The sequence below is a fragment of the Falco naumanni genome, chromosome 9 (genome assembly GCF_017639655.2).
Source record: "Falco naumanni isolate bFalNau1 chromosome 9, bFalNau1.pat, whole genome shotgun sequence".
Classification (NCBI taxonomy): domain Eukaryota; kingdom Metazoa; phylum Chordata; class Aves; order Falconiformes; family Falconidae; genus Falco; species Falco naumanni.
In genome coordinates, this window is record NC_054062.1 from 19,676,351 (window position 1) to 19,703,497 (window position 27,147).

The 27,147-nt window shown below is 41.5% G+C and overlaps 1 protein-coding gene across 1 annotated transcript; it reads right to left on the bottom strand.

The window, feature by feature from the left end:
• Positions 1-4,160: 4,160 nt before the first annotated feature.
• ACSL5 (acyl-CoA synthetase long chain family member 5) lies at positions 4,161-25,683 on the bottom strand. The gene is made up of 21 exons (XM_040606225.1): positions 25,546-25,683; positions 16,215-16,400; positions 15,561-15,669; positions 14,844-14,908; positions 14,664-14,765; positions 14,235-14,334; positions 12,812-12,990; positions 12,069-12,101; positions 11,797-11,848; positions 11,154-11,227; positions 10,644-10,721; positions 10,283-10,417; positions 9,728-9,862; positions 9,558-9,653; positions 8,926-8,998; positions 7,945-8,033; positions 7,744-7,860; positions 7,154-7,297; positions 6,064-6,165; positions 5,555-5,626; positions 4,161-5,120 (listed from the first exon to the last, which is right to left on the bottom strand). The coding sequence occupies exons 2-21, from the start codon at positions 16,368-16,370 to the stop codon at positions 4,980-4,982; spliced, it is 2,052 nt and encodes a 683-aa protein (XP_040462159.1). The 5' UTR covers positions 16,371-16,400; positions 25,546-25,683; the 3' UTR covers positions 4,161-4,979.
• Between the last annotated feature and the right edge of the window lie 1,464 nt (positions 25,684-27,147).

Consider the following 27,147-nt stretch of genomic DNA (forward strand, 5'->3'; position numbering starts at 1 on the left):
TTCAATATTAATTGTATGTAGAAATAACTACATACAGACAAGCCAGCATTACTCCTGTGTGCTCCTACTCAGACTCCTTATCTCCAGCCCAAAGCCAGTTTTTTGTTACTTCCAGTGTGTTGTGTGTTAGTGCTGGTGGTGCGTCATAATCCTAGGCTGTTTCTGAGCTATGGCAATGGAGAGTCACTGTTCTGTTTCAGTAGTTGCAAGCAGGTGCTTTGCCCCTCTTGCAATCAAAGCACTTATTTTCTAGAAGCAGGCTTTGTTAGAGATATAGGAGTATTATCGTACTCCTAGTTTCCTTGCTAGCAAGAGCTGAAAGGCCTTGGCTCAGCAGGATGTAGCTATTTTGGAATATGAGCAGAAATCAATATGGAAACCTCCGAACTGCATGGAATACTCTTGGTCTCAACTGCAGTAGTTTCTGTTCAGTGTCTGGAGTCTAGAACCAAAGGGTACAAAAATAAGCATGTCTTCCAGCTCAGGAAGCTGGCAGCTAAGGATCTCTCATTCTTGACTTTTGAAATTATTGAATAGCTGCTATCTATATTACCAGACACCAGTTAGCAGTGTAATAGGAACAGATCAACAGCACTAGTGACCACAGTTGATTGTTAGCTATTAGGAGGGGAATTTGTGTAAGCTGTGGTCTGATTTATAGGGTACTGGATATCTTTTGGTGGTTGAAGAGCACCTTCAACTCATCTGAGCAGAATCTTGCACACTGAGATCAATCTACACTGAAATACAGTATGCCCAGGAGCACTGCTTCAGAAGTGCACTTACAATCTGAAATGGTCTTTTTTTTTTTTTTTTTTTTTATGCTTTCATCTCATTTCCTTGTAACTAACTCCATTCCCACCTCTTCCTTTTGTAACACAGGTAACTGATGTTTCTGTTTAGTGTTACACCTCCACTCAGCAGTGCTTCCTTACAAACAGCCAGCCAAAGAAAATGCATACCTCCTAAAGGTGCTTAGGTATTCTGCAGACAAGAAAATACAGGCTGTCTTTGCATTGCTGAAATCAGCTGTATCAGAGCATTAAAGACAAACTATCTCTAAGGAACTCCAGTTCTTAATAGAAGTTTCTTTTCCTTCTTTTCTACCACCCCTTTCTACCTTATTTTTGATTCTTCATTCCCCACTCCCTGCTTTTTGCTTAACAGAGATCTTTGTTAAGGAAAGGAGCAGGTATAGATCTGGCATAACTTCTGTGTTCTGCAGTGATTCATCAGGGAATTGAGCTGATTTTCTTTTAGGGGGAAGCAAAAAGTATCTTTTTTTTGCACAGCAATTAGCCGTATTAAACTCTCTTGCTTTTCCCTGAGGGAAGAAGTGTTCTTTTTATTTCAAATTTTGAGCTTTGCATCCTTTCCATCATCTGACAGCAAATCTAGACTAGCAATGCCACACTAGCCCAGCTCGGGCTCTAGTACGATGAAAACTAAGGGTAACTGCCTACTGTGGTGGAATCTTGCCCTTCTATTTAAAGGAAAACTACAAAACAGGCAAATTAAGAAATAGCCGGTTATTTTCGTTAAGGCATGTTTTGCACCACAACAGAAACAGAACCTGTCATAAAAGCAAACAATAATGGCAATGGTAAATGGACATCTCAGGGAGCCTGTCCAGCCACCAAATCAATGAAAATTTTGCTTTCTGCTCATCTTCCCTTGCTTTGGCCTCTAATCTGAAGTCTCTCCTTTGCAGAGCAAAGCTGCTGGCTGTGCCAGGTGTCTCAGTTCTTAGTAAGGGGCTAGGTATACAACAGAGTGTGCAAAACACTAGCCTTGGTATTCTCATGCCTGGTAACTTTGAAGTAATTACCAATAGAAAAAGAAATCAGTCATTAAAGAGTTCTCAACAGATTTAACCAAGAGGCTTCTGATTTTAATCCAGTATCTCTTAAGAGCTGAGTGAATGCAAGCTCATGCTAGAGTTCAAGCATCTCCCATATAGTTAGTTTTTCAAATGCAAAGTAGTGAGAAGGAGGAGAGAACTTCCCAGACTAGAAAGCCAGTGATTTGCAGGTTATTTAGTCTTTACAATTGAATTGCCTAGCTACAGCATTAGAGAATGATTCTAGAGCTGTCTTTGAGAGTGTTGATTGAAATCAGAACATCATTAAAGTCAAGTTATGAATTAAGAGTCAGTATTTCCCTCTGAACACTTCCTCTGAATAAGGAACAGAAGAGTCTAACCAGTAATTATTAAATAGGAGGCACAGGTGTTGTTTCATCAAGATGGAAAGAAAATACACTTAAATTGTATTTTGGTATACAATTCTGAGATGATTTGGTGAGCCAAAATCGGGCATTCTAATTCTTGATGCAGTATATATGAATTGTTTCCAATTTGTTAATATCAAAGGAAGCTAAATCATTAACATTCATATTAAATATTTGCATTATGCGAATCGTATCTTTAACAGTCATGGTATCTCATTCTTCAACATCTATATATAGTATACACATCTATACTGCAGACCAAATGGATCAGTTCCTAATGGACAACTACTAGATGAGCAGTTTTTAAGAAAAGTAGAGCAGACTGGATGCTATTTTAGTGCCAGTCTCTATCCTGGGGAAAATAAGTTGCAGAGAATTGAACTTCATTGTACCTATAGCCATCCTTACCTTAAGTCTTTGTTTACTGAGTGTAACAGTGTTTCAAGCCTGCTGTGGCTTTAGTGCTCAAACAATAGCCTGAAATAATTTTTTTCACTATTGTAATGCAAACATGCTTAAAGTACTCCTGTTTTCACTTCAGATCTGTATGTGGAAGCAGTTCACGTGGCAGAAATGGCACCCAAGAGACCAGTTTCAGACCAATTTACACTTGAATTGCTATATATTATTTGATTGTTCAGAAGTGCCATTACCCAATTACATCTTTATAACGGCTACTAGCAGATGCCACCAACACGAAAAATCTAAAGCACTGTAGCTTGCTACTGTGAGAAGAGGCTTAATTGCTTTGAAGAGCAAACCCAGTTCAGAGATGGAGGTGTTTCCTCTTCTGAAAGAGAAAGCATCTCTACTGTATTAGAAAGTGAGCTGTACAAAGTTGCTACTTTCTGAGGCATGGCGGGCATCCTTTACGTAGTTCACAAGTAAGAGCTGTCTTTAAGGTGAATGGAACACTGTGATTGGTATCTGAACTTTGCTAGTTGAAGGGCCCAACACAGAGTGCTGGGCTCCAACATCCAAGCAGCTCTCTGTAGGGAAGTTTTACTTGTTGATACAATAAATAAAGGGCACCGCAGCAGATGGCATGACAGGATTCAGCCTCAAGTTTGTACAGATCTCAGTTGACTGGATTTACTGTCCCCAACTGAACAACTGACATCAGAACCCAAAACCAGTTTCAGTGTACATTACATTTCTTCTTCCCTCTGGTTCCCTTTTTTTCTCCCCCGTCCCACCTGGGGGAAAAGATCAGTAAATTTTAAGTCACATTGCTTTAAGGAAGCATGGGAAAGATGAGACACTTCAGAGTCTTAGTCTTTTTGACTAGTCAAAGCTAGAGATGCCTCTCAGCAAAGGATGATTCTTTCCTGACCAACAAATCTACTGGTTGCATTCATTTTGGGGTATCAGACCAAGAGCATTAAATACAGAGAGGAATATGTGCTAGCTTTAAGAATCTGGCACAGACAAGGATAACTGGCACAGGAAAGCAACATGTACTCTTCCCCTGTTACATCCCTGTTAGTACTGCATTGCTTTTTGGGCTGTCACAGCAGACTACTACAGGGACAGGGAGAAACTGTCAGCAGGGACAGCATACGCTGATTGCAGATGTGTTTCTAAAGATAGGGACAGTACTTGTCTGGCCTAAATAGTTTTCTAAAGAAGCAGCTTTAGCCCTAGAAAATTCTATCTGATACATTATTTCCCATGAAGAATGAATTTACGCTGAAGACTTTGCCACATAGTGCCTTACTACAAGAAAAGGAAAGTTGAGTAGAAAAGCAACATCTTGTCTGGCACTATCTTACTGCTTTATGGCTTGAGCTGTGGCTGAGGAGTAACACCATAGGAAACAAGTAGCTTTCTGCAGCAGCTGTGTTCTAGCTGCAGTTATACATAACCAGGCAGCAGTCAGTCTTGCAGCTGACAGTCTGGCTGCAGCAGAGAAACAAGTCACTCACACAGGCTTTAGTTTCATTGGGCAGTTACAATTTATTGCATCTTACATCCTTAGGAATGGCAGCTAAAGTTTTCCACTTATCAGACCCAAATTCATAAGTGTAGAGGCTTTATAACTGCCATTGCATTTCAGAACGTGCAAAAACTGATCCAGTGCCTCCCATACTAGACACGTATATTTGCTTTAGACACATACTTTGTAAACCAGATGATGTCAGACTTAATTTTTATTAAAAACAATGTATACTGTGGGTCCAGCGCTAGGAACAGGAAATGCACTTCTCTATTTGCTGAACAGATGTTAAGCTCCAATTTGTATTGTGACAGCTTGAGTTGAGAGAGGATACAGCATCCTGAGTGGAAACTGAAGTGTTATTTTCCTGCACTTGTTTTTTGAACTGTCTCCCCCCCATCCAAAACATGTAACTGCATGAAAGAGTTCAGTCCGATTGCAGATCAGTCCACAAAAGGTCACAATGGAGTTCATCATTGGAGCAGGAAAACAAGATTTGTTTTTGACAGCGAGAAGTGCATACAATTGCCTTTTAAAGGATAAGGCTATTGAGGGTTTTTGCATTTCACAGTCCAAGGAAGATGAAAGTTCTGGCTTTGCCTAGACAGCTGATGCTTAGTCCTGCGAGATGTGAATGCTGCCAGCTGTCAGTTACACTATAGCCATCTTCACCTGAAAGTAATTTTTCCCATGATAGCAGAAACAAATATATTTAAGTTCTTGCTCCTCTCCACTCATGCCTGTGTTCTCCATAGGTCATGTAGTGTCACAGATTTGTTTGTATACTCCATGCAGTTCAAATTGAACTGGCCACCTATTCCTGCGTGCTTGAATAGAGGGCCTCAATCTGCTTCTGGAATACTTTAACAAGCTCTGTTCGCTTTGCCTTCAGTGTTGGTGTCAAGAGTCCGTTTTCTACAGAGAACATCTCTGTGTGGATGTACAGGTCTTTAACCTATTAAAAGAAAGTAATTTTGCACATAACACATAACTACTTGGAGGACAACCATCAGTTCTTCCCAGCTTCCTTGAGCTCAGTGCAAGAACTCAGTCTCAAGAGCCCCAGTAACTAAACTGTTTTTTGATGCAAATCAAACTCCTTTTAGCTGACACAGGAAGAGGATAGGCTGGAACTACAGTACAGCTGCTGCAGCCTATGGTGAGCCTCCACTCCATCCCATGGCAATTGCTACTGTGGCCCTGTACAGCGACCAGTCTCTTGGCCAAGAGACAGGCAGCCAGGCAATGTTTCATTGCCTACTTCAATCAGTTGTCAGGGGCAGCTGCTTAGGTCCCATCCTGGCACAGTCAGTAACAGGAATGAAGACTTCCCAGCCATTGCATTAGCCATACAGGTGCTTGTGACAAGCAGGATTTGGAAGTACTCACTTGCTCAAAGGATTTAAGGCCAGCCTCTTTCCCCAGTCTGACCATATCTTCTAAAATAGCTTTCTTCACTGCCTAGAAGAAACAGAGCAGGAGCAGAGTGGGTAAAGTTGCCATTTTGTAATTGCAACTCAAGACCATACCCACTGCTCACTCAGTGAAAACTGAGGTTGGCAAGAATGTACATATTTCAACATTCAAGATTTCTCTTATTATGAGAGGTTGTGCCTGTCTTCTCGCTGGAAAAGAAGCAGTGATAGCCCTTGAAACATCAAAAGACACCTACTTTAGTGTCTTAGTTCCAGTTTTTATTGTAAGGTTGTTTGCATGACTCGCCCAGCATTAAGCCAGCTTAATTTACAAAATATTTATTATTAATTATTATATAATTATTAATTATATATAATTAATTTACAAAAATAAAAAAAGGGGTAGAAGGAAATCAAAGCAATGCAAGATGGGGCTTCGGAAGTAAATTCTTTCTATAACCCACTAAAAACAAAGACACTTACTGGATTTTTGCAGACATCTTCATAGGAACCTTTTACTCCCAGTTTTGCTGCGAATTCTGGAAGCGTCTCAGGATCAGGAACCACTATACCTATTAGAAAAGACTGGAAACAGGTGGAAGTAGCTATGTTCAGACAAAGATAAGGCATCTGAAATTATTTTGTCTATGTGAACTTGATTGTTGACAGTGTCTCTATAACAAGCCACATCTACATCCCCATCCATTTCCAGAGTTTGGAAGATAGCTACAAAGACTTCAGTCACTTACCTAAAGTTATGACAGCAGTAATTGAAGTACTAATGTAGTTTGTTATGTGTGCTAAATGCTTCAGCAATTAATTTTGGCTGGTTTACAGGTTGAAGACAGGGCTCTGCTAGCATAGTGACACCTCTGTGGCAAACGAGTCAAGAAATACCCCTCTTAGGAAGACAGGCTGAGAGAGTTGGGGTTGTTTAGCCTGGAGAAGAGAAGGCTCCGGGGAGACCTTATAGCAGCCTCCCATTACTTAAAGGGAGCCTGTAATAAAGATGGGGACAGACTTTTTAGTAGAGCCTGTAGGGATAGGACAAGGGGTAATATTTTTAAACTAAAAGAAAGTAGATTTAGGCTAGATATAAGGAAGAAATTGTGTTACAGTGAGGGTGGTGAAACACTGGGATAGATTGCCCAGAGAGGTGCTAGATGCCCCATCCCTGGACACATTCAAGGTCAGGCTGGATGGGGCTCTGAGCAACCGAATCTAGCTGAATATGGCCCTGCTCATTGCAGGGGGTTTGGACTAGATAACCTTTAAAGGTCCCTTCCAACCCAAACTATTCATTAATTCTAAACTATATAGAGCTGACCTGACATACTAATCCCATACAAGTATGTAATTAGTCTTTACCCAGCTTGCAACTTGATGTCAAGATCTCCTTTTCTTTGGTGTCAATTGGGAAGGCTATAGGTCTGATAGGATATTTTTATAAACACGGCACTCTCAGGAACAGATCTTGTTCAAGGACTTTTCTATATGTATAATTTGTGTCCTGACCTTCCAGAACTCATTGTGGAAGGAGTCTTGCAGGATACTCACTCCTGGCATCACTTACCCTCAGGCTTTCCCCATGTACAAAGACCTGGGCTACAGGAGCACTTCTGATATAGACATTTTCTATTTTCTCTGGAGCAATGTATTCTCCTTGTGCAAGTTTAAATATATTCTTCTTCCTATCAATGATCTTCAGTGTTCCATTCTAGAAGTTAAAGATGGAGGCCATTAGTTTCAAGTCTCTGTCTTGCTTCTATAAGAAGTAGAAGATAATAGGTTTAGCTTTGTTCTGTGAAAGGCACATGCTAGTCTGGAACTGGTCTTTGGTTTCTACAGAGAGAAGTGGCATGTCGTCTAATTTCTCCAGTTAGCTCAGGACATGATTAGACAGCTTCTTTATTCTTTGACAGAAACCAAGACATCTTGTTCTTCACTGTGGAAGTGACACAGCCTTTACTGCTGGCTTAGCAGGTGTTACTTGAGGTCTTGTCACCTAATTGGTCATTGGAGCTTTACCTGGAGTTACTTGGTGGATGATAAACTACTGTGGAAGGCTTTTCTCCTACAATTCACTTCTCCAGCTTTTCAGATTATTGTAAACTAACCATAAATTCACATCCAAGGGATGGGGTTTTTTAAGCAATTACTCACTGGCAACCATTTCCCTATGTCTCCAGTGTGGAGCCAGCCATCTTTATCAATTGCTTCTGCTGTCTTCTCAGGGTCTTTCAGATAACCCTTGAACACATTTGGTCCTTTAATGCAGACCTGCAGCAAGCACAGAACAGCATTAGTCACCAAGTCTTATCTTTCAGTATTTCCTGACACACACACACAGGGTATCGTACCTACCTCGCCTTCATTGTTAGAAGAGTAGTAGTTCATTTCTTCCACATCATCTAGTTTTATGATATTGCAAGCCAGAGGGGCTCCAACATGGCCTAAGAGGAAAAAAACCAAGAACAGTTATGTTTGGGGGATTCTGCTAGCAGTTGGCCCTAATTGATCTAAAGCTAGAAAGACTAGCTCTTGAAGCCAGATGGCAGAACTCGGGTGCTGCCTACGTATGAAAGACTTCAGTGATAGTAGATACTTAACGGCTCTTTGTTCACTGCTTTAGCAAGAACCAATACCCTTTAAAGGCATCTGACAACAGATGTTCCACAAAATTATTGTAATGCCATTTTCAGAACATTTAATGCAGGATAAGTAGCAGCTAAGTCTCAATGCTTAGAACCATTTATTGGCATAATCAACCACACCAGCCATGTACCACACTTGCCTCCACAGAATTCCCTCATAGATCCTGGTATTCTTTTGCATTTTGTCCTCATTATGCTCTGCAGTTATTGTGTCCCAAAGATGGTGACTTGGGCTTGAATTTAGAATACCCAATATTAAAAGCACCCTTGCGAAGATGAGAGCTAAATCTTCAATGTCAGGTAGTCCTTTAGAAAAATAGTCAAGTATCACATCTGATATTTTAGTCACTATTTTTTGAGTAAAACAAGTTATTTGGGGGCTAAAGCTAGCTTCTTAAAGCCATTTGGGAAATCCTTGTGCAGTTTGCTCAGCTCTGTACAGACACTCCTTTCCTGTACACTGGCACAAGGTCTAAGTTGACCTGTGTCACTTTACACAAAAGATCCTCCCGTAGTGAGTCCAGAATTTTGGTACCTATTAGGCAGACAGGTGACTTGCCACCAAGAATAACTTTGAGGTTAAGTACCCAGGATTTAACTTATATTGAAATAAAAGCAGTAGAGCACCTAAGCTTGAGTGCCACTCTCTCTTGACAGCTGTGGAAGAGTTTCCAAGTCCTGGCTACCATACCTGTTGTCCAGTCTCCAGGCATTGAGAAAGTGCATCCCGCTGAGCATTCAGTCTGGCCATAAGCTTCAAAGATCTGTGTAAGAAAGGATAAATATTCTTTGAACATCAAGTCCTTGGTGTGAAAGAGCTTAGTTTCAACTATGTCCATGCTCAAGTCTTCTTCTTAGGAAGGAAGCCAAGAAAATCTTAGCCTTTAAGATATCTTGGTCTTATTGATATAACCAGATGTTCTTCAAATTCACCTATCCAAACTTTGCTTTACCAAAATCTTGCTTTGGTCACCTCGTTCTCTGAACTGTGTTCTTAAGTGCACCACATTAGGAGCTCGTTGACTACCAAAATCAGCCACAGAGCACAAGAGGCAGCTGCCTAACTTTAAGTGCTGCATGTTCCTATTTCTCCTGCTATATTCCTCTTCCCAAAGCCTACAGGATAGTTTTTTGGTAGTGTAGTTTGAAGCCAGCCCTGCAGAATTTTTTCCCTGTTAGTGTTAGATCAAGCAGCCTGGAAATACTGAAGACTGACAGCAAGTGCCCCAGGAAGAAGCTGGGCTGGAGTACAGCTTTATCATTTGTCACTTATTTGGGCATAATCAAACAGGTCTTACTTTAAGAAAAAAACCCTCAACTTACCTGACAGCCTAATGCTGCTCTAAGAAATGTCAAGACAGAGGGAGATATAGGGGCTGCGCCTGTTACCATTATACGCACTCTTCCACCCATGGTTTCCTACAAGTGAAATAGAAGCCATCAGATCCTCCCCTACTACATTGCTGAGCTCACTTACACTCAGAATAACTTACCTGAACTTTTTTGAAGATTAGTTTATCCCATATGCTGTCATTTCGAATTATTCCCTGTTTTATTTCAGCCATCTTCATAATCACAGCAAAGTTTAACAGGCAACGTTTCACTGGGCTCTTTGCACCACTCTGTATCTGCAACAAAAAGTATTGGTGACTCTTGGGTTTAACTCACATCTGTAACTCCAGTTCTTGCTTTGTTAGGAGGCACTGTATCTTCCTTTGATGTTCTGGGGTCTGTCTTCACTGCTGCCTAGGTCTAGGAGATGAACTAAGGGCTAATACTAATTCGTGCTAATGCTGACATACTTCAGCCATAGCTTTGAGGTATAGTAGGGATCCTACTATCTTTGCACTGGCTTCATTTGCATTCCAAAAGTAAACAAACTTTTTGTCTCTGAACAGCAACAGACTTAGCCCAGTCATGACTAGATACACCAGGTGCCAGTACTCTTTCCATCACTTCAGAAAGGATACATTCAATATTAATTTAAACTTGTATGCTTGCTTAGACATATGAACATGAAGATAGTTAAGCTAAAATTGCTCACATACCTTGTCATATATCCTATTGAGCAGTCTTGGTACAACTGGAAATAGTGTTGGCTTCAAGGTTTTCATGTCATCTGTTAGCAACTTGATGTCTCCTTGGAAGAAGCCTACTTTTGCTCCACAGCTGTAGACCACAGTCTAAAAATTGACCAGACTAAGCTTAGTCAAGGATAATTCCTAGCTTCATTAATTACTTGTTTATGGAAATATTCATATAATTATTTGTTTGTGGAAAGCAGCATGATTTCTAGTGCCCAGTGACAGGAAAGTTCTTGTGTGAGTAGGTTTCAAGGAAATACAGAAGGCTATCATACCTTTTACTATATTGGTTTATAGAAGCTCAGATACATACATCTGTACATACCTGTACAACCCTCTCAAACATGTGAGCCAGGGGAAGGTAGGACATGGTGATATCTGAACTTGTACACTCAACTGTGTTCTAGAGGGGAAAGAAATAGAAGCAGGTTAGCATTCCCTATGCCTGCTTGACTTACTCTTAAGTAGAATGTGAATAAAGTTTGGATCAATTTGAGTACTTTGAAATAGACACTTCAAATGACTGAAGCAACTCAGGTTCATCCATCACCTTCAAAATTCACAACTGTAATTCAGCCATACTAGATCAAGATTAGTTTTATGTTTTGGCAAGACTTGAAATAGGGTAGTTGAGTATCTTGGCATTTAGCACTGACTCATTCTAGAATAATTTCTGTGTAGAAGTTCTTGTTCAAGATTAAACCAAGTTTCTTGCAGTACTATTGTCCCATTGAAATACGGGCCTGAGGTGAATGGTTTGCAGAAAATGCCCACATTAAAGGTAGTTTCATGACTGAGCGACGTAGCCTAGAGAACACCATTAGCGGTAGCTTACCTCTGTGCTTCTAAGGAAGGCAGCAGCGTTTGCAACAACATTTTGATGTGTCAGCATGGCTCCTTTAGGGTTACCTTTGGAGAGATCAAGCAAAGTCAGCTGTAGCTCTGACTGCTTCTGCTGTCAGTTTCCCATGTCTTGTTTGGCTCAGTTTGAACCATCTTGGTATTAGGCTCAGTCATAGCATGCATTGTCTTAAGAGATCACAAATACACTTCATCTTGAGCGCTTTCAGCTATGGATATAACATAAAGGAAATGTCTACTGAAACAGCATTAGGAGTAGCATAGAGAATGCTGAAACAAGTTGTTTCTCTAGCCCCTGTGGATCAGAATACAGACACAGTTAAACAACAAATCTCTTTTAACATTAAGACTGTATTTTTCATAGGCTAAGACAACATGAATTTGGCTATTCTTCCCCCCAGCTCTAAGAAGCTTTGCCTTAATGTATTTGACTTATGGTAACAGTGTCCCAAGTAAAACTGCAGTAGTGGCTTGGCACTGTTCTAATTTACTGTATTAATTCTGTGTCATTAGCAGTTTCTTTTTTGGGCTGGAAAGTTGTTTTGGTGCTTTTGGGGTTTTTTTTACAGCACAGGGAGAACGTTTTAATGGGGAAGCATCACTATATATTCTCTTACCTGTGGTTCCACTGGTAAAACACACAATGCAAAGATCTTCAGGTTTAGGAGGCTAGAGGGAAAAAGTCATATAAGGTCAACAGAGTAAGGATTATATTGCTTGTCAGCATCTACATACACTTCCTAAATTGGGATAAACCAGGAATTCTGTTTGGAAACAGCAAGACAAGATAGAAAAAGAATCCTGCCAGTCTCCTCTACTAACAGCATGGCAAGAGGTCTTTTCAGAGTGTAGTTTTGCAAAATTATAACTGTTCCACAGAGATACTTACAACTGGTTCTCTGATGTTGTTTCTTCCCAGCTCCTGTGTTAAAGAGAAAATGCAGCTTAACAATTGCAACAGAAAGACATGCAACAATAGTAGATGAATAATTTCATGTCAAATGCAACACTTGTTTTTACTTTGCCTCTTGATAATGTTTCTAATTCAGAGAGAGATGCTGGTCTTCCTGAATTTAATACACACAACTTGGAAAAGCTGGTGCCTGGGGTTGTGGAAAGCATAAATCTTGAGTGTGTAGAAAGTGATCAGAACTACTTCAGGAATTTTGAAATCCTGAGTGGAGATATTTCATTTTGTTTTATGTAAGCCACATACCTTTACATCTTTTTATACATTTATGCATCATATCTGGAAGATTAAGCCTAGTATTGGGATGTCAAAGCAGCCAGTAATTTGCACTTAGAGTTTTCAATTATACTCAATTGCCAACTTAGAAGCCTGATAAATCCTGTTAAAACTTCACCATGAATTAAGCTAAGGAAGTCTTCAGTTTAATGCATACTGACTGTCCACAATACATGGACCCAACTTTTGTCAATGGCTTGAACTCTGCAAGTCCACTTGGCTAAATATACCAAGTTTCAAAATGACTGCTCATCAAGGTCTCAGTTACAGGATGTGACAACTGGATAATGCTTACATTAAAGTGTCATTCTTGCCAGAGAAGGTCCAGATGTCTAGCTGGCAAGGTATTCCTCTGCAAGATCTAGCAGAAGCCTTTAGTCACCTACCTCAACCTCCTGCAGTGCTAGAATTTCAATTCCCACTTTAGCTCCTCTGTCCTTGAGCTCTTTATCAAATAGATCCATGAGAATGATAGTCTTCAGATATGGGGTCTTTTCTTGCTCACAGTTCTCAAGCAAGATCTGTGCCTTCTCGGGCTTGTCACAGATCACTATGTTTATGTCAGCTGTAGAAAAGAAATTACATTTCAGAAGTCTGTTTAGAAGACATGAGGCTAGAGAGTGGCAGCTTAGTAGTGCATACATTTAGAACACAGCATTGGTTTGTTCTAAATCCATTTGCATTTGTTCATGTGGATTCAGTGGCTGGCTTACAGTGCTAAGAAGGTTCCTTCTACCATGGCCAACTGATGGGGCAAACTTGAGATTTCAGCTATACAAAGTGAGGGCAACTGCTGAGGAACTGAAGACAAGTATCTTCAGTCACAGTCAAGATAGGCATTTGAACTTTTGGTATTGCCGTAAAAGCTCAGAATTGTTCTCACTGATTGTTTAGGTTTAGCCCTCTTCCTTAAATCTAAAGGAATTTAGACCCTGCTTGAAAGAGGTAGCTAAAATTCTTGAGTTGATGCCTCAGGTTCCCTGCATGTGCAAGAGAGTTTTATGCAATTACAGAAGCATTTCCCATTAAGCTGGCAGATGAATTGGATTTGCCTGAACATGCTGGTTCCCCATTAGCCTAGTAAGTCACAGCTGCATAGTCAAGGCAAGACCTGTTTGCAGTGTTCACCAGCATAACTGTCAAAGTAATTTTGTTGGCAAATCCTGTTTATGGGTTGGATCCCAGATCATTGTGACAGCAGTGGATATCTCCCTGCCACCCAATTTCTCCTCTAAAACTAGGGGAAGAATGTTTGAAGGTTTATTCAAGCTTCCTCATCAGTTTCTTTCATGATGGCACACTAGTTGTTGCTTCTGTAGAACAACAGGCCCTAACCAAATGGATAAAACAAATTTAGGCGCGTCTTTACCCTCCCCTCCTCCACTCTTTATATCCTACAACTTCAAATAACAGACACACATCTAGTCTTAATTTGCATGCAAGTTTTCTTTGTCTTGTTTTGTCTGCATTGTCTGACTGATTTGGCAGTGTGGGAGTTCAAGATTGCAAAACCTCAACTAGCAAATGGTTGAGTGCTCTGACTGCAGGATGGTCCACAGGATTTAACAGGTCTTTAGTGGACTTGCACTCAAAATGCCAGGAGATTAGGAAACCCACTGGCTTCTTCTAGGCATTGAACCATGTTCTTCGCAAAGCAGCTTTGTTTACAGAATTAGGTGTCTATAAAAGTAAAAGAGTAGTAAGGTTAAAGCTACTCTGATTTTTGCGTCAAATTCCCTTGAACTTCCACCTTCTCAAAACAAAAGTTCTTAGAGAAATCATTATGAAACAGTGGAACTCCATATTTACCTTTGTTAACAATATATACAATGGCCTCTGGCCCCAGAGTGTCGTACAGTGGAACAGCAACCATTGAGTAAGTGTAGCAGGCGTACTCTGAAATGATCCACTGAAGAGAGAAAACAATACAGCTAAAGAAAACTAGCAGCTCACAAAACAGGATTACCTACAGATTTCATACAGCTTGACTAGCCCATGCACACATTAGTAGTGGGGTTGTGTAAGGAGCATGTCCATGAGATTCTCTGAGTAGTGAGGGTTCAAGATCGTTGTATTGTATGGCTGGCATGGTATGTGCTCTGCAGTAATAAGGGAACTGGGGAAGGAAAAGCCAGTTGTGATTGTTCCTCATGTGGCCTGAGGTGATTTAATATAGACCCTTTTCTCTCCCCAAGGTGTCAGAATATTCTGGGAAAGAATATTCAATTTCTTGCTTACCTCTGGCCTGTTCTGAGCAAAAATGCCAATAAACTGGTTTGATGATGGTTTGCATCCTTTTTGCAGAAGCCCTGATCCCAGGTATTGAGCTCTGTCCAAAACCTGTAAGGTAGTTTTCCCCCACTTTAGTGTTACAAGACAGCATCCTAAATTAAATCATCTGTCATGTGCAATACTCACCTGTCTATATGTCAGCCACTGATAAGGTTGGTTGGGTTTTCTGTAGCCTAAACAGCTTCCATTTCCTAATAGAAGAGTTCAGGAAAGCAATTGTAAAGCTAAGTACTGAAATTGCATAGCACTGCAGCAGAACACTTTATGTGAAGTATTTTCAGTCAGACATCCAGGTAACTGCATGGAGCATGGAAGAGCAGTGTCCTTAGTTAAGCACTCTGCCCAAGCCAAGACAGTAAGACTGTTAGCTTCATCCTTACAAGCAATACTTCCAAGATCTGGTGATAATTTCCATTTCACAGTCCACATGAGATTGAAACGGCTTGCGAGCTATCACATATTCCCATGCATGGGACCCCTGAAGTTGCATATGCACAAATGCACACCTGTTGTAATTATGCAGTAATTTCACACTGAAACCCATATCATAAGACAAAGCAGAGGTGTTTCCTCCCAGTTCCTTCTGATGCTGAGTGTCTGCTGACTTCACTGAACTCTAACTTCTTAAGCTTCTGATATTTGTTCCTGCCCAGCCTGCCAACTAAGACTACTTTTAAATGGAGGGGAGCGGAATACGGTCAAGTGTCACTCCACCTCACAGAAGGCTAGGAAAGCTTTTGCTAGCCTGTATTATTACAACAGACAAGAGGCAAGGCAAAAGAGCTTGGAATAATTTTATTTACTTGTGATAGGCAAGTACTAACTGGCAGATGCAAAACTTACCAGAAGCATGCAGTCCTCTCTGGAAAACTTCATACAAGGTTTTAGCATCTTCAAAGTAATACGAAAGCAGGTTATTATCTGTCAAGAGTGCACCTCTTCTGGCTCCCCCCTGGGAACAGAGCATAGTTATGAATCGGTGCAGAACAGATGCAATGTAATTTGTTCCTCAGCCATTCTCCCAGCAATCTCCTTTAAAGCATTTCAGTACCATTGCATTGTTAGGGAAGTCTCATTTTCCTTCCCAATTTTGATCTACTCGGTCATCAGTCATACGCAGAGGAATTTTCTTCTTGGCCTAGATTAATATTCAATTACAGGTCATTAGAGAGAGCTTAACTAAGACTGGGTGCTACCACTTGCCTAGTTAAATGAAGTCTAGCACCAGCCTCAAAGCCAATGCAAAGCATTTGAAAAAGTCGGTGACAAGGCCATCCGGTAAAAAGCCCACCTAACCCTGCTGGCAAGAGCTGCTGTTTCTTACTCTCACTGTCTTAAGACTTCCCTTCTCCCCACCATACTGTTGAGTTGTACACCTGGGAGGAGAGGCTATGTATATCAGATAGGAGAGTTTCCACTGATAACCAGAGGCAGAATGGATCAGTATTCACATTAAGCTCAAAAATAGTCCACGCCCACAAGCAGAGTAAGTATTACCTCAATTCCTATTGACTGCTTGTTCAAATCAACAGGAGGCAAAACAGGTTTTGGCCTGCTTATCACCCACAGGAAGATGACAGCTCCAAATACTATAAGACTAATCAATGCTGGTGTTGGGAGCGGTGAGAACAAGACTTGAAGTATCCAGATCATTGTGCTGGATCAGTGAAGCCAGAGTTGAACCTGAAACAAACAGGAGGTTTAATAGACATGAGTTAGAAACACTCACTACCTATGACCACGGTTACTTAAGTAGTTTGTTAAGCAATACTACAAATCATTTCAGCCGTTTGCCCCTAAAGAGTCCTGGTACAATAATGAAGCATACTTATGCAATGCTTTAAGCCTCTTAAGAGATCTCGGGTCACCTGTCCCCATAATTCTTAATCCATGCTGCATCCACCTCCATAAAAAGCTGAAGCCTGATGAAGTCAGACAAGGAACAGATGTCAATGCTATCTATTTAAGAGTAAAAATATGCCTGGGGGAAAAATAGTATTTAATTTCTCAGATTTTAACTATAACCAAAAAATGCCTACACTTGAGTGGTGTGAGTAATGGAAGTAAGAAAACTCGTCACTATTACAGCTGTCCCGTAGGATGGGGTATTGCTAAATTACATGTTACACCTACATATCTAAGTGCGCAGGACAAGCAGTGTCTTCACTATCAGCTGCTCTTACTGGAAAGCAGGGTTTATGCTGGACAAGTATTTCAAATAGTGAAAGCATGTTCAGCATGAGATGCAGCACAAGTCAAAGCTCTGAAAGTTAGTTTCCACTAAGGAGTGGTGACCTGGAAGTCGGAGTGTGCAATGGAAGTCTAGCTAGGAAATACAGCAGCAGTTCTGCCGCTTGGATCCTCCAGAGTCTTTTCCTTCAAGGGCATGGAAACAAAAACTGAGCATCCAAGATTTCTTATGAGAAACAAAGAGACATCTGGCTCAGCCTCCTCCCTTAGAAACAAGTACTTTAATCTCTAAAATGTTCTGATATGTTTAAGATTGAATGGCCAAGACAGATCTAGCACAGGCAACTGCTTTTTTTCTGAATCAACTCAGATCTCACCAACTTAACTTTGCTAGTATCTAAATAGCTATGCAGCACATGACACGTCACACTTTGCAAGATGAATAACCACACCCTTCCAAAGTCCTTCATATAGAATCAAGGGAACCCAGTCAGTAGATGGTATGGAAGCTAGCAACTAACTAAATCCCTGTACAAGAAGAATACCAGGCTTTCCAGAGCAATGGGCTCCAGTTACCCTTTAATCATAATTCCAAGAAAGCTGAAGTTATTTTCCAGTCAGTCAGTAAATTCAGTCAAGCCCCTAGGTCAGAATTTGGGTCTCTAAGCTCAGACTAACCAGAGTTAGATCACCCATATCTGGTTTATGGTTTTGTTGTTTCCAGTTTCCAGTGGCTGCATTCATCAGCAACCCTCATGTGTTCTGTGGTGACAGAAGGCAAGTTTTGCCCACTCAGCAGCTGGGTAAGGAAAGGTACCTCAGAGGCTTGTCATCAAGTCCAAGCTGCCAAAAGCATGTCACCTGCATATCTGAAAACTACCAACTCCCTAGACCTCTTTTCTACTCTAAGCCTTAGTTACAATGTGCCCTTCAAACTCCTGACCTTGGTTTCAGGTATTGAGTAAAAAAAAAAGCCTGTGCTCCAGCAAGAAAGGCAGGCACTGCCCTTGGCACTCTGCACCGCCTGTTCCAGTCACTGGGCATATCAAACAAGCAAGCAGAAACCTGCTCTTTCTGCAGCGCAGGGTATCACCCCTCTCCACACCATTCTTTTGGTCCTTTCTCAATTGAGCCTGGAGAAAAAAAATCCCCTAAAGCCAGGTCTGCTGATCAAGTTTACATTCAGGGCAAAGCCACTTAACAGTTTATGTTGTAGCACTGCTCCCTTCGGAAGACCGAAGATTATTAATTAAGTGAATTTGCCAATCGGCTGGTTTTCGTCATTTATACATTTGGCATTGTAACCCATTACTGGAGCAGTTAGTAAACAGCTTTCTGCAGGTGATTAAACCATATCTGGTTTATGGTGCCACTTCCTCTTTTGTTAACATGAACAAGTCACTTTTCTATAGCATGAACACCAAGGCAGCTTGGTAGAGGCATCTCCACTCTCCAGTATGAAGAAAAGTTAGATATACAAACTTTATTCCTTTAACTCAGAGCCCACTACTAGATCCAAGTGACAGGGCAAATCACATTTGCACCATTTGTATGTTGAAAGCTTGTTAGAAGTTGGAAAAACTAGACCTTGGCACATCTATTCTCACATCTTTTTAGAGGGATAGCAGAACACTCATAATCAAAATTCAGGGGAACAGAACAACAGTAATCAGCTTGGGCTATTTTCCAGTGTTTTTCCATCCCCAGATGGGCCAGAAGGAGGCTGAACTCAGTGCATTTCAGATGAGACTTCCCAAATGTCAAAAATGGACAAGACATTTTTCAATCAGTAAGAGAAAAGAGCTGTATGCAGGCAACTGAAGAGACCACATGCCTGTCCAGCTGTATTAGTTTTAAGGGCTCTCGTGCTCATTTTAATAGTAATTTTAAGACAACTTCCTAGAAACCAGGAAGGATTGGTTGCCTTTAGAGTATCATGCTAGAGGTAACAGACAGAAATGGGGATCATGTCTATCACACCAAGTCCTCTACTGTAACTTATTAACACTGCTTAGCATTAACGCTGCCTGATCAGACACATCAGCGCAGTTGTCACAAATAGCTACTGTCTGTTACATGGACTTCTTTGACAGAAAATTAACGGAGTACACTTGTCTGACCTTTTTGTGGTAAGGATCCGAGAATCCACTAACCCCGAATGCTCCGTGCAGCAGTAGATGAGTCACCGAAAATCTTACCGCCACAGTATTTTCATCTCCTCACTGACTCACATGCAAGGCAGTTTGTACCAAGACATGTAGGATGACTGAAGATCAGGCCCTGAAGGATAATGATGCTTGGAGTAGAGAACCCAAAGTCCAGAGAGAACACCTGATCAAGTTGAGAAAAGCCTGAGGATGATTAAATGCAGCAAAGCTTTTGCCTTTGGATTCTGAATTGATTCCACAAGCCTCTCGCATAGAGAGAAAGGGAAACCAGACAGTAGTCTAATCCCAGTGTAACCTAACCAGCATCCCTATAGCCAGTCAAGGATGATTTTTAGTTATAAGCCAAATGGATTTTTATTTTAAAGAAAGATCTGTTGCCAAGTTTATCTCTAAAGCCTGGGAAGTATTAATGCTCATTTGCTTCTACATTGGTTGGTTTTTTTTAGTAACTATCTTCATTAGCCCATTTACAGCATTGTATGAGACTATAAGTGCAAGAGTCAATACCTACCATACTTTAAAGCTACAGGAGTTAGTGTTGTGTCAAAAAAAAGCACAGATACCTAGATACCTAGCAATACATGAAAAAATGCTTTTCATATCTGAAGGACTATTTTCAATTCCTCTACTGCATGAATAGAATAGTGACAGCATTTTGCTTTTACTTTCCAACCACGTTTCCTCAGCTGGGCTTTAGTCACTCCTGTTGAAGTACGTACCGTGTGTTACGCAGGCTGTGGCAGACACTGTCAGCAGATTTGTCTCGGTTCCCAGCATTAGAACAGCTCTGTGCTTAGAGCTTCAGCTGTAACTACTTGTCAAATCCAAGTCACTGCTAGTTAATCACCTCAAGTATCCTCCTGCTGCTTAATCCTGCTGTCCTCAGAGCGGGAGAGCCAGCAGAGAAGACACAAGTCTGTACTTGACAGTTCTCTGTCCGTGGGAAGGGAACAAATTTACCCTAGATCTTTCCTGCGCAGCAGCTACAGCCAGTGCTTAACCCAGAAATCCAAATGCCCTGTGCATACATAATACCTGATCTATATCAGCTGAGTGAAAACTCAACTCAGTGCAGCATCAGACAAAGCCAGGGCATTATTTTAGACACCAGCTTCCACTGAGGCGCAAGTCTGAGCACCAGCTGCTTTCTCAAGTGTGTAGGGGGGGCAGGGGTGCAGCACCTGAACCCCTCTGTTCTGCAGGACTCGGCTGCCAGTGACCAGAAAGATACAAAAAGCACAGGAGGTCTCAAACCAGCTGTTAGGGCTCTTGTGCGTAAGATGCATTTAGACAAAAAGTGCACTTAGGTTGTCTGCCCTGATCAATGGTCAGGGATAAAATGCACTAGGCTCCAGAGTGCAGAGTTTTTATCTTAGGTTTTATCAGAGGAGATTACAGCAATACCATTTACAGCCTTGAGTTCAGGAGTACATGTTCTTTTTTCTACTGTATGCTCACCCCCAGCACCTCTACAGCAATTCCTTCACTAGCTAGAAGGAACAAGACAGTTATTCTCTCTATTCTTTTCAAGTCAGGAGATTCTCTCCACTGGAAAGCAATATGAAGAAAGAAATCAGTGGCATTTCTATTGCAGTAGTTCTTCACAGACAGCAAAGCAACCTCTGATACTTGCACAATTTCAAAAGCAATGGCAATGCACTGCCTGGGAGAATGTATTCTAGAATTATCTTTGTCTCAAGTTCACCTAAGAAACAGTTTGCGTATGCTTTTGAAGTGATCATGAGAACTTGTTGCTCAGCATTAGTAAGATAACATTGACTTTCCGAGCAGGAAGCATAGAGTCCAACCAACTACAGTGGGGCCACTAATCAGTTAGTTAACCACCAGTAGCTCACTCTACATTTGCTTACGCAGTGCAGCTCTTGCCTGGTGTCCTGCAGATGCGAGACACTCTGCCAGTTGTTACTCCTTTGAAGCACTATATCCCATCTTCCTCCAGCCGCAGCAAGAAGTCTTGTGTTCTGCAGGATTTAGGAACATCTAACATTCAGCATGCAGAGAGAAGCTAAAGCGCAAAAAGCTCAGCAATGGCTGCTGAACATAGCCACGTCAAAACCACAAAGCAAAATGCACAGTAACTTGCATGAAGCCCAAGACACACTTTAGTTAGGCTTGGCTTTCAGAGTACCTCTTATGAACGTCAGAGCCAAACAGTTCAAATGCCCTTTGATCTTGGCTGAGAAGCGCTCTGCTGGGCCCTGGGGAAGAGCGAGGCCTCAGTAACTTACTTTCAGGAAGTTTAGTGCTCTGTGGTTTCAGGCTACGTGTTACAGGCTATTTCTGGACCTTGCTCGTGAAACCTACTGAACTCGGGCTTTCAGTAGGCTTAAATAGAAAGGTCATGTTTATAAAGATTTTTACTACGTCTAATATTACTGTCCCTCCATCAGGAAGGCAATGATACCATGACAGTTCTTAGTACTGAAAGTAGTTTTGTCAGGTAAGTTGAAAAGCTAAGCTTTCATGTTTGTTGTTTTTGGGTCTGGTTTTTTTGGGGTTTTTTTTGTATCAGGTTTTCTCCTTGAAAACTACCTACACAGAAAGATAGGGCATATTCAGCTAGCCCTTTGAAGTTTTGAAAAATGTAAAAAAGTCAGTATAATGCGTGTAAAACATGCATGCATCAACATTATATTAATAGGAAATTTTCTCCAGACACACAACAAGCATGGTTTAAAGAGCTAGAACTAAAGCTCAATTGAATTGAATTGAAAATTCACATAGAACTCCTAAGAAAGCAAGAATATCACCATTAAGCACCTTACGTAGCCACACAGAAAAAAGGTAGCACTAAAACCTTCTAGGCATTAACATCTTTTATCTCTACTTGTTAATATGGAATTTACATTATGAAGAACAAAGAGCAAACATATACCTGAACTGAATTCAGCCTAAGGTTAACATCTAACTGGTAGCACACTACCAGACATTTCCTAGCAGCTCCTGAAAACTCATTATCTTGAACCCTACAGCTAATCACTGCACTTGCACATAGGTCACAGTAAAGCTCATCTAAGTAACAGCAAGCAAGGCAGAGCTCCGTTACTCAAACAGAAAATGTTTCAGAGCAAATACAGAGATAAGAACCGGTGATCACAAACACCTACCATTTTGAAGATGGAGTGGGAAGCCAACCTCTTTTCCCTAAGTAAAAGGGAGCCTTACCAGCAGAGTAGCAAGCCAACACCTATTAGGTAACACTCACGTTAAAATCTACAGCTGGTTCCCTCTCCCTGGTTCAAATGAATCAGTGAGCAGAGAGGCACGCTGGGAAGCGGGAGGAACGGGCAAGGGGGAGCTGAAGTGGTTAGAAAAAGAAAACACAGAGGAAGTTGTTGAGCTTTTTGTTTGTTTTAGGAAAATAGCTTGAGGTTTACATGTTTCTGAAGAACTGGGTGAGAGGGAGACCAAACCTTTTTGAAATTGCATTTATAATTTCTTGTGTATAATCTATTTGCTGTTGTTTTCTCTGCGTACAAAGCTGTCTGCTCAACAAAGCACTTCTCTCGCTACAGCTGCACGTGCATTAAGCTGAGCAGACCTATTGTAGCCCAAAATATCAACAAAATATTTTGAGTACAGTATTTCTTATGTGCTGTTGTAACATACTTGCTGGTGAGATGGATCCCTGTTTCTGCCACTGGGTTTGGTTCGTTTGGTTTTGGTGGTCTACTTGTAGGCTTCCTGCCCCCACCCCTCTTCCCCCAAAAGCTACCTGGTTCTTTCTGCTGTTGTATAGACTTACATATATACAACTATTTGCACAAGGCTATGGTGATTCACATTTCAAACCTTAGTTTTGTTTCCTGCTATGACAGGGATTTTGCTTCAGGTTTTATAGTTGCACTTCTTCATTTACAAGTTCAGAGCTGCTGCAGTTCCCCCTTTTTTTTTTCTCCGGTGCTTGTCTATCGTAACTGGGATTTGGCAGCTGGTTTGGAGGGGTGGGAAGACAGTAGCTTCACCTCTCTTTAGTGCCTTGACCTCAGGTCTTGGAATTGTTTGCCTGCTTAACCGTTTGTCCATCTGAAAGTTTTTCTGCGCTGCATGATTTCAGAATAATCTGCTTAGCTAGACTAACTGTAGCTGGGGTGGAATAACACAGCATGTACTTGCTTCCAGAACACAACCTGGCCTGGACCTTGGTGTACTAAAACTTATAGCCTCTACTAATTGCAATCATATTTTTATTGCTGCTGTAAACTTCATACTATTCAGGTAAAGCTAACTTATGCTGTAATTGTGGCATTATTTAATAATGCAGATACACTTTTAGGGAAGCTGAGGCTTAATTCACCGATTTTGCTGTACAGTTTACATAAAGATGAAAAAGAAATAGCTTGTCCTGAATAAAACTCCTCTGCCTTTGGCTTTGCCTACCCAGACCTGTTCCTGTGGCATTTAAGTGAAGGTGTGACCTTCAGCTGTAATAGTGCCAGTCAGGATGCACTGGTGTGTAGAGAGAGGGAATGCCTCTTACAGAGAAGGGGAAGAAGGCCAGGCTTCCAACCCAGCCAGCTCTGTTAGCACCTTCTCCAGGTGCCTCACTAAGGGATTTCCCCCTTCAGGTATCTGGTCTCAGGCTGTTATTTTTCCAGGAGGAAGAGACGAAGCAGTGAATTTGCCCTGTCTCTGATCAGCTGTTGGGTAGCAATGCTGTGCATCTTAGATGCATTGACTGGGGGCCACAGGTGCAAGAGAACATGCCCGCAGTGCTGTCCTACCTGGCCTGCCAGAAGCCCAGCATGTGATATCAGTGGTCCCTGGACTGGTGAGGTTACACTGCATTGCCTGCACTTAGCAGGTCCCACAGCTCCGACATAAATGGGATTAAGGGATGCACACAGGAAAGCCCTGGGGAGGATTGCTTCTTGTTAATGATTGGTTCTGTTCAATGCTCATAAATTAGAATACAGCTGATGCTCTTTCCCTTCCCTGGTATGCATAAGAAGTGACATGCAAATTTTGATGCTTTTAATTTTTTATGCTGCCTCAAATGATCTGAATAAACTCCAGATTTTTATGAGGCACAAACCCATTTGTTGCTAGTAATTCTCTGCCAAAAAAAATGAAGCAGACATGAATAACTCGACCTTTGCTTCTTTTTGTACATGTATGTAAAATGTACACCTGCATCTTTCATACCCATTAGTAAATTCAGATGTGCAGTAGGTAGAGTATGGGTATAGAGAGTTCAAGTTGTTTCCTTTCTGGTTTTACTGTCACAAAAGGTTTTCTTAGAGGATGGATAAGATGAGCTTTTATAATAAAGATTAAGTTCATAGCACAACACTGGCTTTTGATATCCAAAGATGCCAAAACAGCCCATTTACCTATAGCAAATAGCGGAGGATGTAACTAAATGAAGGGGAAGCATTAGCCCAGTGTTTAGTTTTCTCTGTTGTCGCTTCACAACTTGGATCTACATTTTGAGTCTGTGGGAAGTGTGGGCTCACTTTCTTTGAAGGGGTTTTGAATTCCAGGGTTTTTTTCTTAATGCTATGAATATAAATATTCTTTATTGCTCTGCTACACCTTTCAAGGGCAGCTTCTAGCTTTTGTAAAGCAGTGTAACTGCACAGGGACATAATCTCAGAGCATAGGTGGGCTCCTCTGGGAAGGTAGTATGGACAGGATGATGGGCATAGGTCTTGGAAGAGCAGCATGCTTTTTGCCAGTTTTCTTACTTGTAGCTTCATTTCTCTTTATCTTTGTCTCCGTTCTCCTGTCTTTTGTTACAGCTGCAGCTCTGTACAGAAGCAAGGGTTTGGAGAAGGCTCCATCTCTATAACTACACCAAGCAGTTGTACCAAGGCAACAGCAGCAGTCTTGCGTACCATACTCCAAGATCTGTGCTTTTAAAATGTTAAAAAAAGGCATTCTAGCCAGCTTCTGTGTTCTTAGTTAGGGATTAAGGTCCTATTGTAGTAAGTGTTGCTAATAAGCTTGTGTGTATAAATGATTTAGTCTATAACAAGTTCTTATTGACAAGACTTCAAAAATCTGCCTGTGATACTGCAGAACCAAATGGTTCTTCTATTTCTGGAACTCTGTTTTAAGCATAAATCTGAATTTGAGCTTGGCACTGGTACTCCATGCACTGTATCTTTAAATAGACACAATTTACAAACTGATAAGAAAATGAGTTCAGCCTGGATGGTGATCAGGTTTACCAGTTCCAGCCAGCCTATAGTAGCAGAGAGCGTTCAGGCTGCTGCTCTCACTCAGGCTGTGATTTCTCTGTGCGCCAGCCAAGCCCAGACTTGCTTCTTTAACAACATGCAGCCAGTTATGCAGCCGTTGCCTTTAACAGCACACAGCATGATGAGAAGAGTGCACTGGTCACAAGCGTTGCAGCACGTTAAGTAGATTATCCCACTTGCAGTACTTCTCTGCAGGAGCAGGAAGCCTAGTGCTTGGGAGGCATGGATCATGTGAGATTTGCTTACCTTCAGTCAGCTGGAGGAGGGTGGAGGGACCGGTACAGCTTGCTTCCTTCGCTGCTTTGCAACTCCAAGTGGGTGTTCAAGGGTTGGTGCTTACCCAGCTCCTGTGGCAGGACTAAGCCCCGAATCATCAATGTGTCGCTTTAATAAACGGGCAACACTGCACCCAGGTAACCTTTGAACCTGCGTTGCAACAGGTTCAAAGGTAAAAAAAAAAAAAATATTCCTGATCAAATATAAAGAGCAATTTTGGCTGGTTAGAAATGTTAAACACACAACTCTTGCGCAACAGCTTTAGAAGAGAGCAGCACGTTGTGAAAGCTAACCCCAGCCCGGCGGAAGCAGCACACTTGCGTTTTTAATAGGACTCTCATTTACTCTGAGTATGCGTGGGGCACTGAGTAAGTCTTGTTCCACTGAGAAAAGGTGCCTCTGAGATTGCACTTTGAGCAAGCAAACATGTTCTGATATTTTTCCCTACTGCTTTGTGTAGGGGCCTCTCCTTAAACACATCCAACTGCTGAGACGTGGGTTTCCTTTGCAGCTAAAGCAGCCCATGAAGCAGGACGCTGCTTTTTGGTGGGGACTCTCAGTGCGGTTGGGATGTGCAGGGAGCTGGTTATCCTACCGTGATGCACCTTCTCTTTTGAAGGTGTGCAAAGGGTATTGGGCTTGCTGGACTGGCAAGTAGGCTAAGCCTGCTTCATCAGAGATTTCTTGTGTTAAGATTTAAATGACTGATTTTTTTTATTTTTTTTTTGGTCTTCCTCCATCTATGAAATGGGAGTAACAGAGCTGTTGTGTTTAATGCTGCTTGAGAAAGACTCAGCTGTGAGGTGAGGTATGCAGGCTGAGCTGGCAGGTGGACCTTCTTGGCTTCATTTCCAAAAGCTGTGGATGTGATCTTTGGAAGAAGTTTGATCCTCATGATCCAAGAGATAAGGCTAAATAGCAAAGTCCTTTCAGCACTCACTTAATACTATTGGGACTGGTCAAGACCATGAAGCTTTTCTTGATACAGACCTGGTTTAACTGGTGCTGGAATTTGACTACTGTGTGATATTTGGAAAGTAAACCAGTATTTACACTTTTCACTTAAGACCATAAGTATTCTTGATTGGGGTGGCAGAACCTGCCTGTATCAGTGGATGTGAATAAAAGTGGAAGGACCTGTGCCAACACTAATTATCATCCTAGACCTTCTGCTTGCAATCTCCTCTAAATTTTCAGAAAATGTCAGTTTGAGGAAGATGAAAGAAAATGAGTGGGATGGTTCCAAACCTGGTGTGAAAAGACAATGCTAGTGTGCAAGTCTCTTGGCTGCAGTCTGTGGTGCATCTTGCATGTGGGAAACAAAGCAGGCAATTTAATGTTGTTACGAGGTAGGCAATAGATATAATAATTAGTAGATGAGCAGGTCCTCATTCAGTGTATGTGGATGTTGCCTCACTGCTTCAAAAGAGCTAGTGACTGACATAATCTGTCGTTTTGTCTCCTAGATGCATCTTATCTATCCTTGTGGGGGTAAGAGTAGCAGAGTCGCTTGAGGAGGGAGCAAAGCCCGTTACCTGAGCTAGCTCTATATGTAAAGCTGTAACTCCTTTT

Excerpts from the sequence above, each read along its gene's own strand:
- ACSL5 (XM_040606225.1), bottom strand. The coding sequence starts at position 16,370 with ATGATCTGGATACTTCAAGTCTTGTTCTCACCGCTCCCAACACCAGCA. Across the intron at positions 14,335-14,663 it reads TTGCTCAGAACAGGCCAGAG|TGGATCATTTCAGAGTACGC; the intron begins GTAAGCAAGAAA and ends TTCTCTCTTCAG. Across the intron at positions 9,863-10,282 it reads TCAATAGGATATATGACAAG|ATACAGAGTGGTGCAAAGAG; the intron begins GTATGTGAGCAA and ends TTTTTGTTGCAG.